General features: G+C 44.7%; 1 protein-coding gene across 1 annotated transcript in view; it reads right to left on the bottom strand.

Moving 5' to 3' along the window:
- UCK1 (uridine-cytidine kinase 1) overlaps positions 1-14,305 on the bottom strand; it is a 51,346-nt gene that overhangs the window by 18,861 nt on the left and 18,180 nt on the right. The window contains exon 4 of the mRNA XM_077477957.1: positions 9,447-9,589. Within this exon, the coding sequence (XP_077334083.1) occupies positions 9,447-9,589 (143 nt within the window). The remainder of the gene's footprint in view (positions 1-9,446; positions 9,590-14,305) is intronic.

Genomic DNA, 14,305 nt, shown 5'->3' with positions numbered 1-14,305 from the left:
CATGTGTCATGCTTTGAAACCCCTCACAGGAGCCCTACAAGCAGAAAATATCAAATACCGCTGGGGATTTCCACTTAACCCTTTCATGACTAAGCCTATTTTTGGCATTTGGTGTTTACAAGTTAAAATCCATATTTTTTGCTAGAAAATTACTTGGAACCCCCAAACATTATATATATATATATTTTTAGCAGAGACTCTAGAGAATAAAATGGCGATTGTTGCAATATTTTATGTTACACGGTATTTGCGCAGTGGTGTTTTAAACGCAACGTTTTTGGAAAAGGGACACTTTCATGAATTAAAAAAAAACGAAACAGTAAAATTAGCCCAATTTTTTTGCATAATGTGAAAGATAATGTTACGCCGAGTAAATAGATACCAAACATGTCACACTTTATAATTGCACGCACTCGTGGAATGACCACAAAGTACGGTACCTAAAAATCTCAATAGGCGACGCTTTAATTTTTTTTTACAGTTACCAGGTTAGCGTTACAGAGGAGGTCTCGTGCTGGAATTATTGCTCTCGCACTGATGATCGCGGCAATACCTCACATGTGTGATTTGAACACAGTTTACATATGCGGGCGCGACTTCCGTATGCGTTTTCTTTGCTTCGCGAGGATGGTGGGCGCTTTAAAAAAAAAAAAATTATTTTAAAATGAATAAATTGTTTAAAAAAAAAAATTGATCACTTTTATTGCTGTCACAAGGAATGTAAACATCCCTTGTGACAGTAATAGGTGGTGACAGGTACTCTTTATGGAGGGATCGGGGGTCTAAAAGACCCCCGATCCCTCCTTTACACTTCAAAGTATTCAGATCGACGAAAACAGCAATTCTGAATACTGTATATTTTTTTTAAATGGGCGCCATTGGCAGCCGAGTAAACGGGAAGTGACGCCATGACGTCGCTTTCGTGTTTACTATTACTTCCCCAGCAGCCGGAGGCATCGGATCGTGAATCGGTGCTCCCAATTGAACGGGAGCACCGGTAACAGCGGCGGGAGGGGGGGGGGCATCCCCTCCCACTCCTCCGACATAACAGCCGAGCGGCTTTTAGCTGCTTCGGGTGTTATGGCTGAATAGCTAATCGCCCGCTGTAAAAAACGGTACCGGGATGATGCCTGCAGGTGCGGACATACCCCCCGGAAGCCGAGTACGCACATCTGCGTACACTCAGCGGGAAGGGGTTAACCTGTCTGCATCCCACAAAGGGAAGTCGGCAACATTCCGCACATTGGGTGATCTCCCAAAATTCCTTGGATCTTGTGAGCTCCCACAGATCCCTAATACCAGACTGGCCACTTCATGCAGCTACTCCTGGATTCCAGGCCACCACCTGCTGGCAAAAACAACCCAAGAAGAACAAACGTTTCAAATCAGAAGCCTCCAGCTCGACAGCCAGATGAACCCTCACTGCCAGCCCATTGACTACGCTTTTCTTCACAGGCCTTGGTCCTGTGGAGCTGTCCCGGTTCACAGTTATGTTGGGACATTAAATTGCTAACCCACTTTAAAAATGTGTTACACTTACAGGCTTTGACTTGTTCCTCATAAATGTGATAGCCTCTTAGCTGAGATCTATACCTGTCGGCACCCATCATACTAACCCCTTCGGATCCCCCATCCTCCCCTCCCACCACTTTATAATATTTGGTTATATCCAGTTTAATCTGGAGGCCAGGTAAAGGACCCATTACGCGGTTAGATATACAAGATGTTTTCCTAGAATCTATTCCTCCAGATGATTACATACGTATAGATATACAAAATATATTAACATTGTAGCTCAGAACCCTACATTATGGTATATAAGTTTATTGTTGTTGCCCGGTGTGTGCGGGCCCCTCTGTGCACTGACCGCGACCGCGCCCTCGATTCTCTTCACTTCCTCTTCCTTTTCTCGCTTTCATATTTCTTGTACTTATCTCCTCTATGTTCACCACTAGATGTTGCTACACACTAGAGCTGCACTATTCTGGCTAAAATGAGAATCACAATTTTTTTGCTTAGAAGATAGATCATGATTCTCTCACGATTCTCGCGGCGTATAATCTTTCACATTAAAACAAAAAAAATTGTACTAACTTTACTGTTTCTTTTTTTTTATTATTTATTAAAATGTATTTTTTCCAAAAAAATTGCATTTGAAAGACTGATGGGCAAATACAGTGTGACATAAAATATTGCAGCAATTGCCATTTTATTCCCTAGGGTCTCTGATTTTATATAAATAAAATGTTTGGGGGTTCCAAGTAATTTTCTAGCAAAAAATATTGATTTTAACTTCCTGCATTTACACATGGTTGAAAGCTTGGCAGACTGCCCAGATTATTTGTTTACACAAGAAGTTCATTCCCTTTGATCTAAGAAGTTTAGTTACAATGTTTCAAGTTCTACACTTGGCAGATTGGGGGATGCTTTCTTTTGACAGCTGAGTGAGCAGATAATCACTCCACACACACACACACACACACACACACACACACACACACACACACACACACACACACACACACACACACACACACACACACACACACACACACACACCCGTCCTTGAAAGTCTCCTCTCTGAAATGCAGGGGCCTTAATACAACAGAGAAGAGAAGGCAAATATTATATAATTTCCATAAACTTCGTACACAAATCCTCCTCCTTCAGGAAACTCACTTTAGGTCTGACATCTCCATATCTCCTCCATAGGCAATACCACAATCTCCTCTCTGCAATTCCACATCTCCTCCATAGGCAATAACCTACCTGGTTCCATAGCACCAACCCCTCTGCTAAATCCAATGGGGTCTCCATCACATTCCACGCTACATTTACACCAGACGTACTAGACACCTATATTGACCCACAAGGAAGATATGTTTTTCTTAAATCTTCATACATGAATATGATCTATACTGTAATTAACATAGATTCTCCAAATCAGGATCAGCTGCAATTCCTCTCCTCAGTGACCTGTCGCCTGAAATGATTCAGCACAACCAACATGATCCTATCCTGGGAGGAGACCTCAATGCCACCTTGATACCTCGACTGGTAAGTCCTCAATCTCCCCGGCCTCCCTGACCAAAATGCGATCACTCATTTCCGAACTATCCTTAGTGGACGTGTGGAGAGTTCTACACCCCACCACTAAGGATTACACGTACTATTCCCATGCACACTCATCCTACAGCAGGCTGGATTACATTTTCAGCTCTCAATCCTTACTAGACTACACTCCTGACACCTTCATAGGCCTCACCCTCTGGTCTGACCATGCCCCCATTCACATGAGCTTAGGGAAGATCCCCACACACAAGAGGAGAACCTCTTTGAGACTGAATATCAACTTATTTGATTCAGTCTGCATTCAGGATATCATACAGACCATCAAACACTTTGTGAGTGGGTTGCTATCATTATGTGCATGGTCAGTTACAAAGTGGGAAGCGCTTAAATGTGTACCTAGGGGTAAATTCATCCAACATGGCTCTAGACTAAAACGCGTGCGCACAGCAGATATCACACACCTCGTTGCCACCATAGCTGCACTGGAAGAGTCACATAAACAAACTCCAGATACCAATATGCTACTAGACCTGACTAACACCAGGAGAGATCTTTTGAAAATTTTTGCAGAGCACTGTATGGTGGCAAGAAACAAAGGGCGATTCATACACTACTCTCATGCTAACAAATGTGGCCGATACCTAGCAAATATGCTTCAACCCTGACAAGGCCGGAGACCTATCCCCTTATTCAATATTTTCCCTTTGGTTGAAGAATTGATAAACTCAGCCATAGCTGAAGAATTCCGCCAATACTATTAGTCCCTATATAACCTTATCCCCCCAGGCACCACCATCCAAACCCCACTCAGGCAACCCCACGCAAGACCTGCCTTCATACATCCAAGAATCCACTCTTCCTACCATCCCAGCCCTTGACTTGGCAGACTTTGAATCCGCCCTGTCTGAATCAGACTTTCAAATGGCCATAAAAAGCCTTAAAAACAGCAAGAGCCCAGGTACAGATGGGTTTTCCTCACGCTTCTACAAAATATTCCCACTTATTAGCACCTCTATTAGGAAAAGCATTTTCCGCCATAGACAAGACGATTGCCCCCTCTCCAGCTCTACTTCAAGCCCAAATTGTAGTTATCCCAAAATCAGGTAAGGACCCCTCACTTTGCCCCAATGATAGGCCGATATCTCTATTAAACAAAGTTTTAAATCAGGTTGCCAAGATTTTAGCAAATCGCCTCTCACCCTTCCTACCCGAGATAATACATAAAGACCAAGTGGGTTTTGTCCCTGGGCGCCCCCTCCTCCCAATGTAAACTTTCCCTATATGCGGATGATCTGCTCCTTTATGTGATCCAACCTCAGATCAGCATCCCATCCATACTCGCAACCAGTTCGGTTGCTTCAGCAATTACAAGCTGAATATCTCCAAAATGGAAAAACTAAACCTTTCTTTAAAACAACCCACCCTTGTCTCCCTTAAGGCCAATTTCTAATTTCAATGGCAGGCAAACTCCATCTCATACCTGGGTACAGCCATCCCTAAACACAAATCGAGATATATGCTCTAAATTTCAGTCCACTCCTCACAAAACTGAGACGCCTTACAGAAAACCACATGGACCTACCGGTGTCTTGGTTTGGTCGAATGAGCACACTAAAAATGGATATACTTCCTAAACTATTGTACTTATTCCAAGGCCTCCCGATTGCTCTCCCATCCGCATTCTTCCGTACCCTTTGCTCTATGGCAATTTGATTTGTATAGAAGGGAAACCACCCCAGACAAACACAAGCTCTTGTGCTCCCCCACCTCTAAAAGCGGGGCGGGCCTGCCAGATTTTGAGCTTTATCATACATTGGCAGTGGTCTCCCGAATTCTGGACTGGTTCCTCTGTCCCCTGATCAAGGCCCCAGCCCTAGTGGAACAAGACTTGTCCTCAGATGACCTTCAAGCACTCCTCTGGGGCTTTGACTGGACTCACAAATCTCTCACACTGTTTCCCCCCCCCCCCCCCCCTCACTAGAGACACCTTAGCAATTTGGTACTTAAGAAAAGTGACCTACTCTCTGTCCACTGAACCGAGCCCCCTCACCCCCCTATTTGACAACCCGGCTCTCCCAGAAGGTAGATCACACCCCACACCTTAGATAGCTACAAAAAGAGACTCCTGTCCCTTAGAACAACAGTTTGTTAAGAATGATCTTGGCACCTTTGTGACTAACCATCACACTACAACCTCTAAGGTAACATGGCTTACCCACTTACACCTGACCTCTTATTGCAAAAAACTCCACAACTCCAAACAAATCCACAGACCCCTGACTGGGTTTGAACAGCTATGCACACTTACAGATACCCATCATCATACCCTATTACTGATCTACAAGATGATCCTTGACCACGCTCACGACACCCTTCCTAAATACACCAAACCATGGTCGGAGGAGCTTGGGAGAGATATAAATGAGGCAGAATGGGGTAAAGCTTTTATCTTTACCCACAAGTCATCCATCTCAAGCTACACACAGGAAAAAAAAAAAAAAAAACTATAAACTGGTATCAAGGTGGTATCGTGTACCAACCACTCCACTGGAATTCCGTATCCGTTTCGGGACCGATGTCCCTTTAAGATGAGCCAGTGATCAGCTTTTCTTTTCTCTTCCGCTGTCAGCGTGAGGGGAGAAAAAAAAAGCGATCACCAAGCTTTTATTTTGATCATGTGATCAGCTGATCACATGGTAAGGGGCTGGGACCAGCCCCTTACTCGGATCGGTGATTACCCGAGTCTCAGTGACTCGGTGATCACAGCACGCAGGGAGCATGTACAGGGGAGGCCATCATACGACGGCCTTCCGGGAATTCACATCCACGCTATGGCTGTCATTCGGCCATAGCGCGGATGTCAAGTGGTCAAACATCAATATATATGATAAGGTATACTGATATACTTGTGTACTTTGAAGCTGTATCGTTACTGCACACTTATCAATATGTAATTTATTTTTGTTTATTATCTGCAGACGTTTTTTTACGTTCTGCGATAAATTGCATATACCCCTGATGAGAGAAAGCAACTTTTGCAAATCTTGAAACGCGTTGGGTACTTCTGCTGTGCTCACCATTAGTTCAGCAGATCTTGTGTGGTTATTGTCTATATATTTTTACTGTATTTGCATGTTTACCAGTTTGCAGAGTATCATCACATGATGTTCTGTGTATTATGTATGTGCTCAAAATTTTTAATACTTTCATTAAAAGATATATACTTTTTATACTCCTACATTTCATTAGCTACCTGGCCTATTTTAAAGTCCCATATAGAGGAAATTAATTTGTCAATTGTTTAGTTATGAGGAAAGGTTGCAAGCACCGAACTTATATCCCCTCTCAAGCGTCTCTTCTGCAGAGAGAATGATTTCAATTTACAAATACCATACTGGTGACCCCACAATAGGGACAAAACTTTTTTGCGGAAGGGAGTTTAAGAAGACATATGGCCACTCATTGAAATTAGAAGAAAAGAGGTTTAACCATAAACTACATAGAGGGTTCTTTACTGTAAGAGCGGCAAGGATGTGGAATTCCCTTCGGCGGTGGTTTCAGCGGGGAGCATCGATAGTTTCAAGAAACTATTAGATAAGCACCTGAACGACTGCAACATACAGGGATATACAATGTAATACTGACATATAATCACACACATAGGTTGGTCTTTTTTCAACCTCACCTACTATGTAATTATATACTATGATGCTGGTCCACAGTCAATGCAGTGTCAGTGATGCTTTAGCATAACTTAGCAAACTCAATCTTTCTAAAACAGAGCTTGTTATAATGGTCTAACCCCCCCCCCCCCCCCCCCGTGACTTCAACATTAATATCAACAACACAACCATTGATCCCTCCACACATGTCAGGGTTCTGGGTGTAATCCTTGACTCGAACCTCCCCTTCAGCCCCCATATCCAATCACTGGCTAAATCCTGCCACCTTAACCTCCACAACATCTCCAGAATTCAATCCTTCCTGACTAATGATGCCACAAAGCAACTTATTCACTCCTTGATTATTTCCTGCCTTGACTACTGCAACTCTCTCCTTAATGGCCTACTCTTAAGCAGGCTATCCCCCTTCAGTTTATTATGAATTCTGCTGCTAGACTAATACACCTCACTAAACGATCCGTGACTGCTGCTCCTCTCTGCCAATCCCTTCACTGGCTTCCCCTACCCCACCGGGTAAAATTCAAAACATTACTAACCATAACATACAAGGCCATCCATAACATCACCCCCTGTTACATCACCAACCTCATCTTCAGATATCGCTCAAATCATCCCCTCCGCTAGCTCCCTTGTTACCTACTCCCATGCTCGCCTTCAGGACTCTTCCAGAGCCTCTCCCATCCTCTGGAACTCCCTGCCCCGGTATATCCAATCAGCCCCTAGCCTGTCCACCCTGAAAACTCACTTATTCATCAAATCATTCTCTGCAGCTATTACCTTTTGTACCACCACCCCCTCCCTTTAGAATGTAAGCTCTACGAGCAGGGCGCTCCTGTACCTTTTGTATTGAACTGTACTGTAATTGTGTTGTCCCCCTATCAGGGCCAGATTAAGAACATCATGGGCCTGGTGCTGAGGATTTTGGTGGGGCCTTTTATAAACAATAAATAAATAAAAATGCAAACTATTTTTTGTGATAACAAATTAAATTAAAGAGAGAGAGGGAGGATGAGAGAGAGAGAGAAAGGGGGTGAAAGAGGGGTAAGGGAGGGAGGATGTGAGAGAAAGGGGGGGGTGAGAGAGAGAGGATGGGAATGACATCAACGCAGCCTGGCCAAGGCAAGTGACCGAAGGCACAGAACCCAGAAGGAAGACCGGGTGAAGATGGAAGTGCCCGGGGCCCCGCCGGTTGATCACAGCACAGCACTGGAGGGCTCAGTCTGACAATTTAAGTGTACCCTAATGTGCTAATATGCTGTGCATACTTGTACATTATGGCATAACCTACCCCAGGGCCTCTAAAAAGTCGTAATGTTAGAAAAGTTTACTACCGCTTTAATATCACGAGCCTCTCATGGGGCCCCCTACTGACCCTGTGGCCCTTGGGCAGTGCCTAAGTGCATAGTTGTCAACATTTCAAAAATATTTTCAGGGACGCTTTTCTTTACAAGTGCTATATTTATAGTAGCTGACATCCCCCGTGTTCCTCTATACATCACAATAGTAATTACAAAATGAAATAAGTACTAATAATGGGGCGGAACAAATATGAGGACTGTGAGGTTTCCTTTAGTTGAACTGACAAAAGTGCCCATTCTAGAGCTGGTAACATTGAGGATATTCAGTATAATTTTAAAGAACAGTTTTTGTGGGTAAGAGGCATAGGGGAGGAGTATGGATGGTATACAAGTGGGAAGTATGTGCAGGTGAGGGAGAGGAATGTGGAGGGTCTAACAGTGGGCACTATGTACACGAGAGGAGTGCAGAGGGTATGGCAGAAGGCACTTTGTACAGGAGAGGAGTGTGAAGGGTATGACAGTGGGCAGTATGCACAGCAGAGGAGTGTAGAGGGTATGACATTGGGCACTATGTATAAGAGAAGAGTGTGGAAGGTATGACAGTGAACAATATGTATAGGAGTGTGGAGGGCATGACAGTGGGCACTATGTACAGGAGAGAAGTGTGGAGAGTAGGACAGTAAGCAGTAATTACAGGAAAAGATTGTGGAGGGAGGGTATGACGTGGGCACTATGTATAGGAGAGGAGTATGGAGGGTATGACAGTGAGTAGTATGTACAGGAGAGGAGTGTGGAGAGTATGACAGTGGGCGCTATGTATAGGAGAGAAGTGTTGGAGGTATGACAGTGGGCACTATGTATAGGAGAGAAGTATGGAGGGTATGACAGTGAGTAGTATGTACAGGAGAGGAGTGCGGAGGGTATGACAGTGAGTAGTATGTACAGGAGAGGAGTGCGGAGGGTATGACAGTGGGTAGTATGTACAGGAGAGGAGTGCAGAGGGTATGACAGTGGGTGCTATGCATAGGAGAGAAGTGTTGGAGGTATGACAGTGGGCACTATGTATAGGAGAGGAGTATGGAGGGTATGACAGTGAGTAGTATGTATAGGAGAGGAGTATGGAGGGTATGACAGTGGGCAATATGTACAGGAGAGAAGTGTATGACAGTGGGAACTATTTACAAGAGACAATTCTCGAAGTCAATCTTTTTTTTTTTTTTTTTGGCAAATGGGCCTATCTTGAGAAAGGGGCCTGGAGCTGCAGCTCCAATAGCCCCTATGTTAATCCGGCCCTGCCCCCTATACATTGTAAAGCGCTGTGTAAACTGTGTGCCTTATATAAATCGCGTATAATAATAGATTATAGCATCAGTTATTATTAAGAGAATCTCACCTCTGCGGGAGAGCCGGACATCTGAGTCTGTATCTACAAACAGCTTAAGGTGGAACATGTCTCGGATCTCTTGGTTGTAGAAAGCCAAAATGCCCTCGAACAGCAACACATCGGGAGGGTACACTCTTGTGGTCTCTGGTAATCTGGGAAAGAAAGACAAGCAGCTGATACCTTTTCCATGTTCCCCTGATGCCTCAAACCTTTGAAACATCTGCTGCATACAGGTATGGGATAGTTCAGTGATGAACAGTGTTACATGGGGAGGATTGTTATTAATCCTGTGTAAGCTCTGACACTGTCCCAACACAGAACTTACATCAAAATTAGACCCATGGCTCCAGGAAAGGAATGGAGGGAGAAAAGGGAAGGTATCGTGAAATAACAGCTTTCAAGAGAGCCTGGAACTTTGACTTCAGTGAGCAAAATTACAGGATCCCTTTCAACTTTAAAAGTAAAAATCCTGGCTCAGGGCAGACTCGCATATCAGTTTTAATTGCCAGAAAAAAAAGACTCCCGTTTACTCCGATTTAGTTTAATTTTGTTACTAGTCAAAAACATTCTTGATTTTATGGCCAAGTGATACCAAATGCGATGCAACAGTGTCCAGGGTCAGAAAATAGGATCTTTATAACAGCTTACCTGTAAAATCCTTTTCTTTTGAGGTACATCACGAGACACAGACTCAGTAATTACTGGTGGGTTATAGGGTATTACTAGGTGATTGGACACTGGTACACCCTAGACAGGAAGTTCAATCCCCCATATAACCCCCTCCCCCTACTGGAGGTACCTCAGTTTTGTAACAAAGCAATATAAGTGTATTAAAAGAGGGGAGGGACCTGTGTCCCGTGATGTACCTCAAAAGAAAAGGATTTTACAGGTAAGCTGTTATAAAAATCCTATTTTTTTTTCTCATACATCACGGGACACAGAGACTCAGTAATTACTGGTGGGATGTCCCAGAGCAATGCTATCTGAGGGGAGGGGAACCACACAACATAGGGTGTTACTCAGACCTGAGGACCCTGTACCGCTGCCTGCAGCACACTACGCCCAAAGGCGAAGTCCTCATGCCTTCTCACATCCACCTGGTAACATTTGGTGAATGTATGGATTGATGACCAGGTTGCGACCTTGCAGATTTGAGCCATGGAGGCCTGGTGATGCACCGCCCACGAAGCACAAATAGCCCTAGTGGAGTGCACCTTGATCTGAAAAGGCGGACTCTTTTGCTTCAAATGGTAGATTTTGATGCTGCCTGTCCTCTCTTAGGACCCTCTGGCAATATGAACAAAACATCCGTTTTGCGAACCTGAGCCATCGCTTCCAGATAGGCTTTGACTGCTCTCACTACATCCAAAGAATGTAGTGACTTCTCTTCCGTAGAATAGGGATTTGTAAAAAAAGAAGGCAGAACAATATCTTGGTTTAGATGAAAACCTGGGACCACCTTCGGTAGAAAACTAGGATGAGGGCGTAACACCACTCTATCCTTGTGCATTATCAGATACGGTTCTTTACAAGAGAGGGCCGCTAATTCTGATACTCTTCTGGCAGAAGAAATGGCCACCAGAAAAATAAATTTCCTTGTCAACAGAACTAAGGGAATCTGATGTATTGGTTCAAAAGGCTGCTTCTGTAAAGCTGACAGAACCAAAATTCAAATCCCAGGGGTTCAGAGGCGCCCTAACTGGAGGATTAAGGCGCGTTACCCCTTGTATAAAGCTTTGGACCAAAGAATGTGAAGCAAGTGGACGTTGAAACAGAACCAATAAGGCCAAGACTTGGCCCTTGGTGGTACTCAAGGCCAGTTTCATCTCTAGCCCATTTTGCAGAAATTCGAGGATTCTGCCTATGACATATTTTCTGGGGTGCCAACCCCTGGATTCACACCAGGAGATATATGCTTTCCAGACTCTATCATAAATCATTCTGGAAGCTGGCTTTCTTGCATTAATCAAGGTAGATATCACAGGGCCCGAAAGCCCACGATTCTTCAGAATGTGGGTTTCAATAGCCAAACCGTTAAATTTAGCGTTTGTAAGGTAGGATGGAATACCGGTCCCTGGGATAGCAGGTCTGGATGGGACGGTAGGGTCCAAGGAGAGCCTACCGCCATCTTCACTATTTCTGCATACCAAGCTCTCCTGGGCCATGCTGGAGCCACCAGAAGCACTGACTTCTTTTCCTGCCTGATCCTGCAAAGCAGTCTTGGCAGTAGCAGAACAGGAGGGAACGCATAAATCAGAGAGAACTGATGCCATGGAGTAACCAACACATCTGTCCCACATGCAATAGGATCCCTCATTCTTGACACAAAGTTGTCGACCTTGTTGTTGAACCTGGACGCAAAGAGATCTACATCTCTGGCAAATGGCCAAAAAGACATCGGGGTGGAGAGACCATTCCCCTGGCACTAACTGCTGGCGGCTCAAGTAGTCCACCTGCCAGTTCTCTACCCCCGGAATGAAGACTGCCGAAATGCATGGCACATGTCTTTCTGCTCAGATTAAGATCTTGTTTACTTCTTCCTGAGCTGCACGACTCTTGGTGCCCCCTTGGTGATTGATATAAGGCACTGCTGTGGCATTGTCGGACTGGATCCTGACAGGGAAACCCTGCAACCTGAGTTTCCAGGCTTTTAGGGCTAGATACGCCGCACGGATCTCCAGAATGTTGATGGGTAAGGCCCTTTCGGTCCTGGACCATCTTCCTTGGACAATCGACTGTTCCAGGACTGCCCCCCAACCCAAAAGACTGGCATCTGTTGTTACCACTGTCCAGGTAACTGGTAAAAAGGATTTTCCTTTCCGCAGTTTTTCGGGTATCAACCACCAGCTGAGGCTCCGACGCGTTGTAAGGGACAGATGCATCGGAAAACCTAACGCCTGAACCTTCTTGTTCCAGGCCGATAGGATACTGTTTTGCAGTAGCCTTGAATGAGACTGAGCGTAGGGAACTGCTTCGAATTAAGCCACCATCTTCCCCAACAACCTCATACAAAGACGAATAGAAGGACCCTTCTTTGCCCTGACTACCTGAATCAGTTCTCTTATAGCACTGATCTTTGCCTCTGCTGGGCTGTATCTATGACCAGACCCAAATACTCTAGTCTTCTTACTGGTTTTAAAGAAGACTTCTCTAAGTTGAGGACCCAACCTAGGCGTTCCAGGTAGTTGATTGTGGTGACCAAATTTTGGCCCAGGCGGGCTACCAACCGATATATCAAGAGCAAGTCGTCTAGGTATGCCATTATCGTTATACCTTGGGCCCTTAATCTGCCCAGAGGAGGGGCCAAGATCTTTGTAAACACCCGAGGTGCAGTAGCTAGCCCGAAAGGCAGAGCTACGAACTGAAAGTGGCTTTTTTCTACTTCGAAACGCAGGAACTTTTGGGGAGCAGGGAAAATAGGTACATGCAGGTTACGCATCCTTGATGTCTATTGATGGCAGAAGTTCTCCTCCTTGTAGGATGGAAACTATCGATCGGCTCGATTCCATGCGAAAGGACCATATCTCTAGAAATGGTTTAGATCTTTGAGATCTAGAATGGGTCTGACCTCTCCATTTGGCTTTGGTACCGTGAAAAGGTTTGAATAAAACCCCGTTCTTTGCTCTTGCATGGGAACTACCATGATAATTTTTTGCGACAATAGTCGCTCCAACGCTAGAAGGAGAGACTTCTTTTTCTCTGGGTACATTTGATCTGAGGAAACGAGGAGAAGGGAATTCTCGGAATTCTAGTTTGTAACCTGGGGTTATTGTGGCGATCACCCATTTGTCCCGACATTCCTCCTGCGAGAGCCCTGAGAACTTTAGTATTCTTCCCCCCACTCGAGTGAGCGGGGGCACCCCTTCATAAGGAGGTCTTAGCGTTTTGTCTTGAAGACCTTCTCCCCCAGAACTTCTTTTGTCCCTGGGGTTGACTGAGTTTTAACCTTAGAGCTTGACAGGGGAGGCCGTCGTTTAAAGGAGGGACGTTTACTCCTTTTCTTGACTGGTAAAAGAGTGCTTTTCCCACTAGAGATCCTTTGGATACAATTGTCCAAATCCTCTCCAAACAGTTTTGCACCACGAAAGGGAAATCCCGCCAGGAGTCTCTTACATGGCCATTTGGCTGACCAATTTTTCAGCCACAAGATTCTACGCATGCGTACCAATCCAAGCGTAAGGCAAAAGGTCTGAAGGATAGAATCTCTGATAGCATCAACAGCAAAACACAGAGCCGCTGGAAGGTTACCTAACCCCCTGGCTTGCTGTTCAGGTAAGGCTTTAAGCACCTGTTTAACACGGTTTCTTAAATATTGACAGACTCCAATTGCTGCTACTGAACCTGCCAAGGAGAAAACATTTTTTAATAGGAACTCCATTTTCTTATCAGTTGGATCCCTAAGCATCTGAGAGTTGTCAACAGGACAAGTCAGGCTTTTGTTTACGGAGGAAATGGTGGTGTCAACTGCTGGTATACCCCACATCTTAGTAAATCTTTCCTCCATAGGATAAAGTGTAGAAAAACATTTTAGGAGGAAAAAAATGTTTATCTGGGTGATCCCACTCAGAATAGATAAGCTTTTCCAGCAAACCATGAACAAGAAAAGCATGTGCAGTTTGTGGAGGTTTCAGTGAACCCAGAGAAGAAGTGGGTTCTTTAACTGACTCAGGTACAGGTAACTTAAACCTGGAACGGACCAATCCAGCAAGAATTTGCACCAACGTTTTCTCATCCAGAGAAGCTGAAGAGGGCCATTCTCCACTAGATTCCTCAGAAGGGGAATCATCAGTTTCCTCCCGATCCTCTGAGGGGGATTCCTCTCCTTTATCCCTGAGTTCCTCACTCTGAGGGTCCTGGGTGACAGGGGG

This window comes from Lithobates pipiens, unplaced genomic scaffold, assembly GCF_037356315.1.
Source record: "Lithobates pipiens isolate NorthernLeopardFrog02 unplaced genomic scaffold, aLitPip1_a1.2 Scaffold_1, whole genome shotgun sequence".
Lineage (NCBI taxonomy): Eukaryota > Metazoa > Chordata > Amphibia > Anura > Ranidae > Lithobates > Lithobates pipiens.
This window is presented reverse-complemented; position numbering and strand designations above follow the sequence as displayed.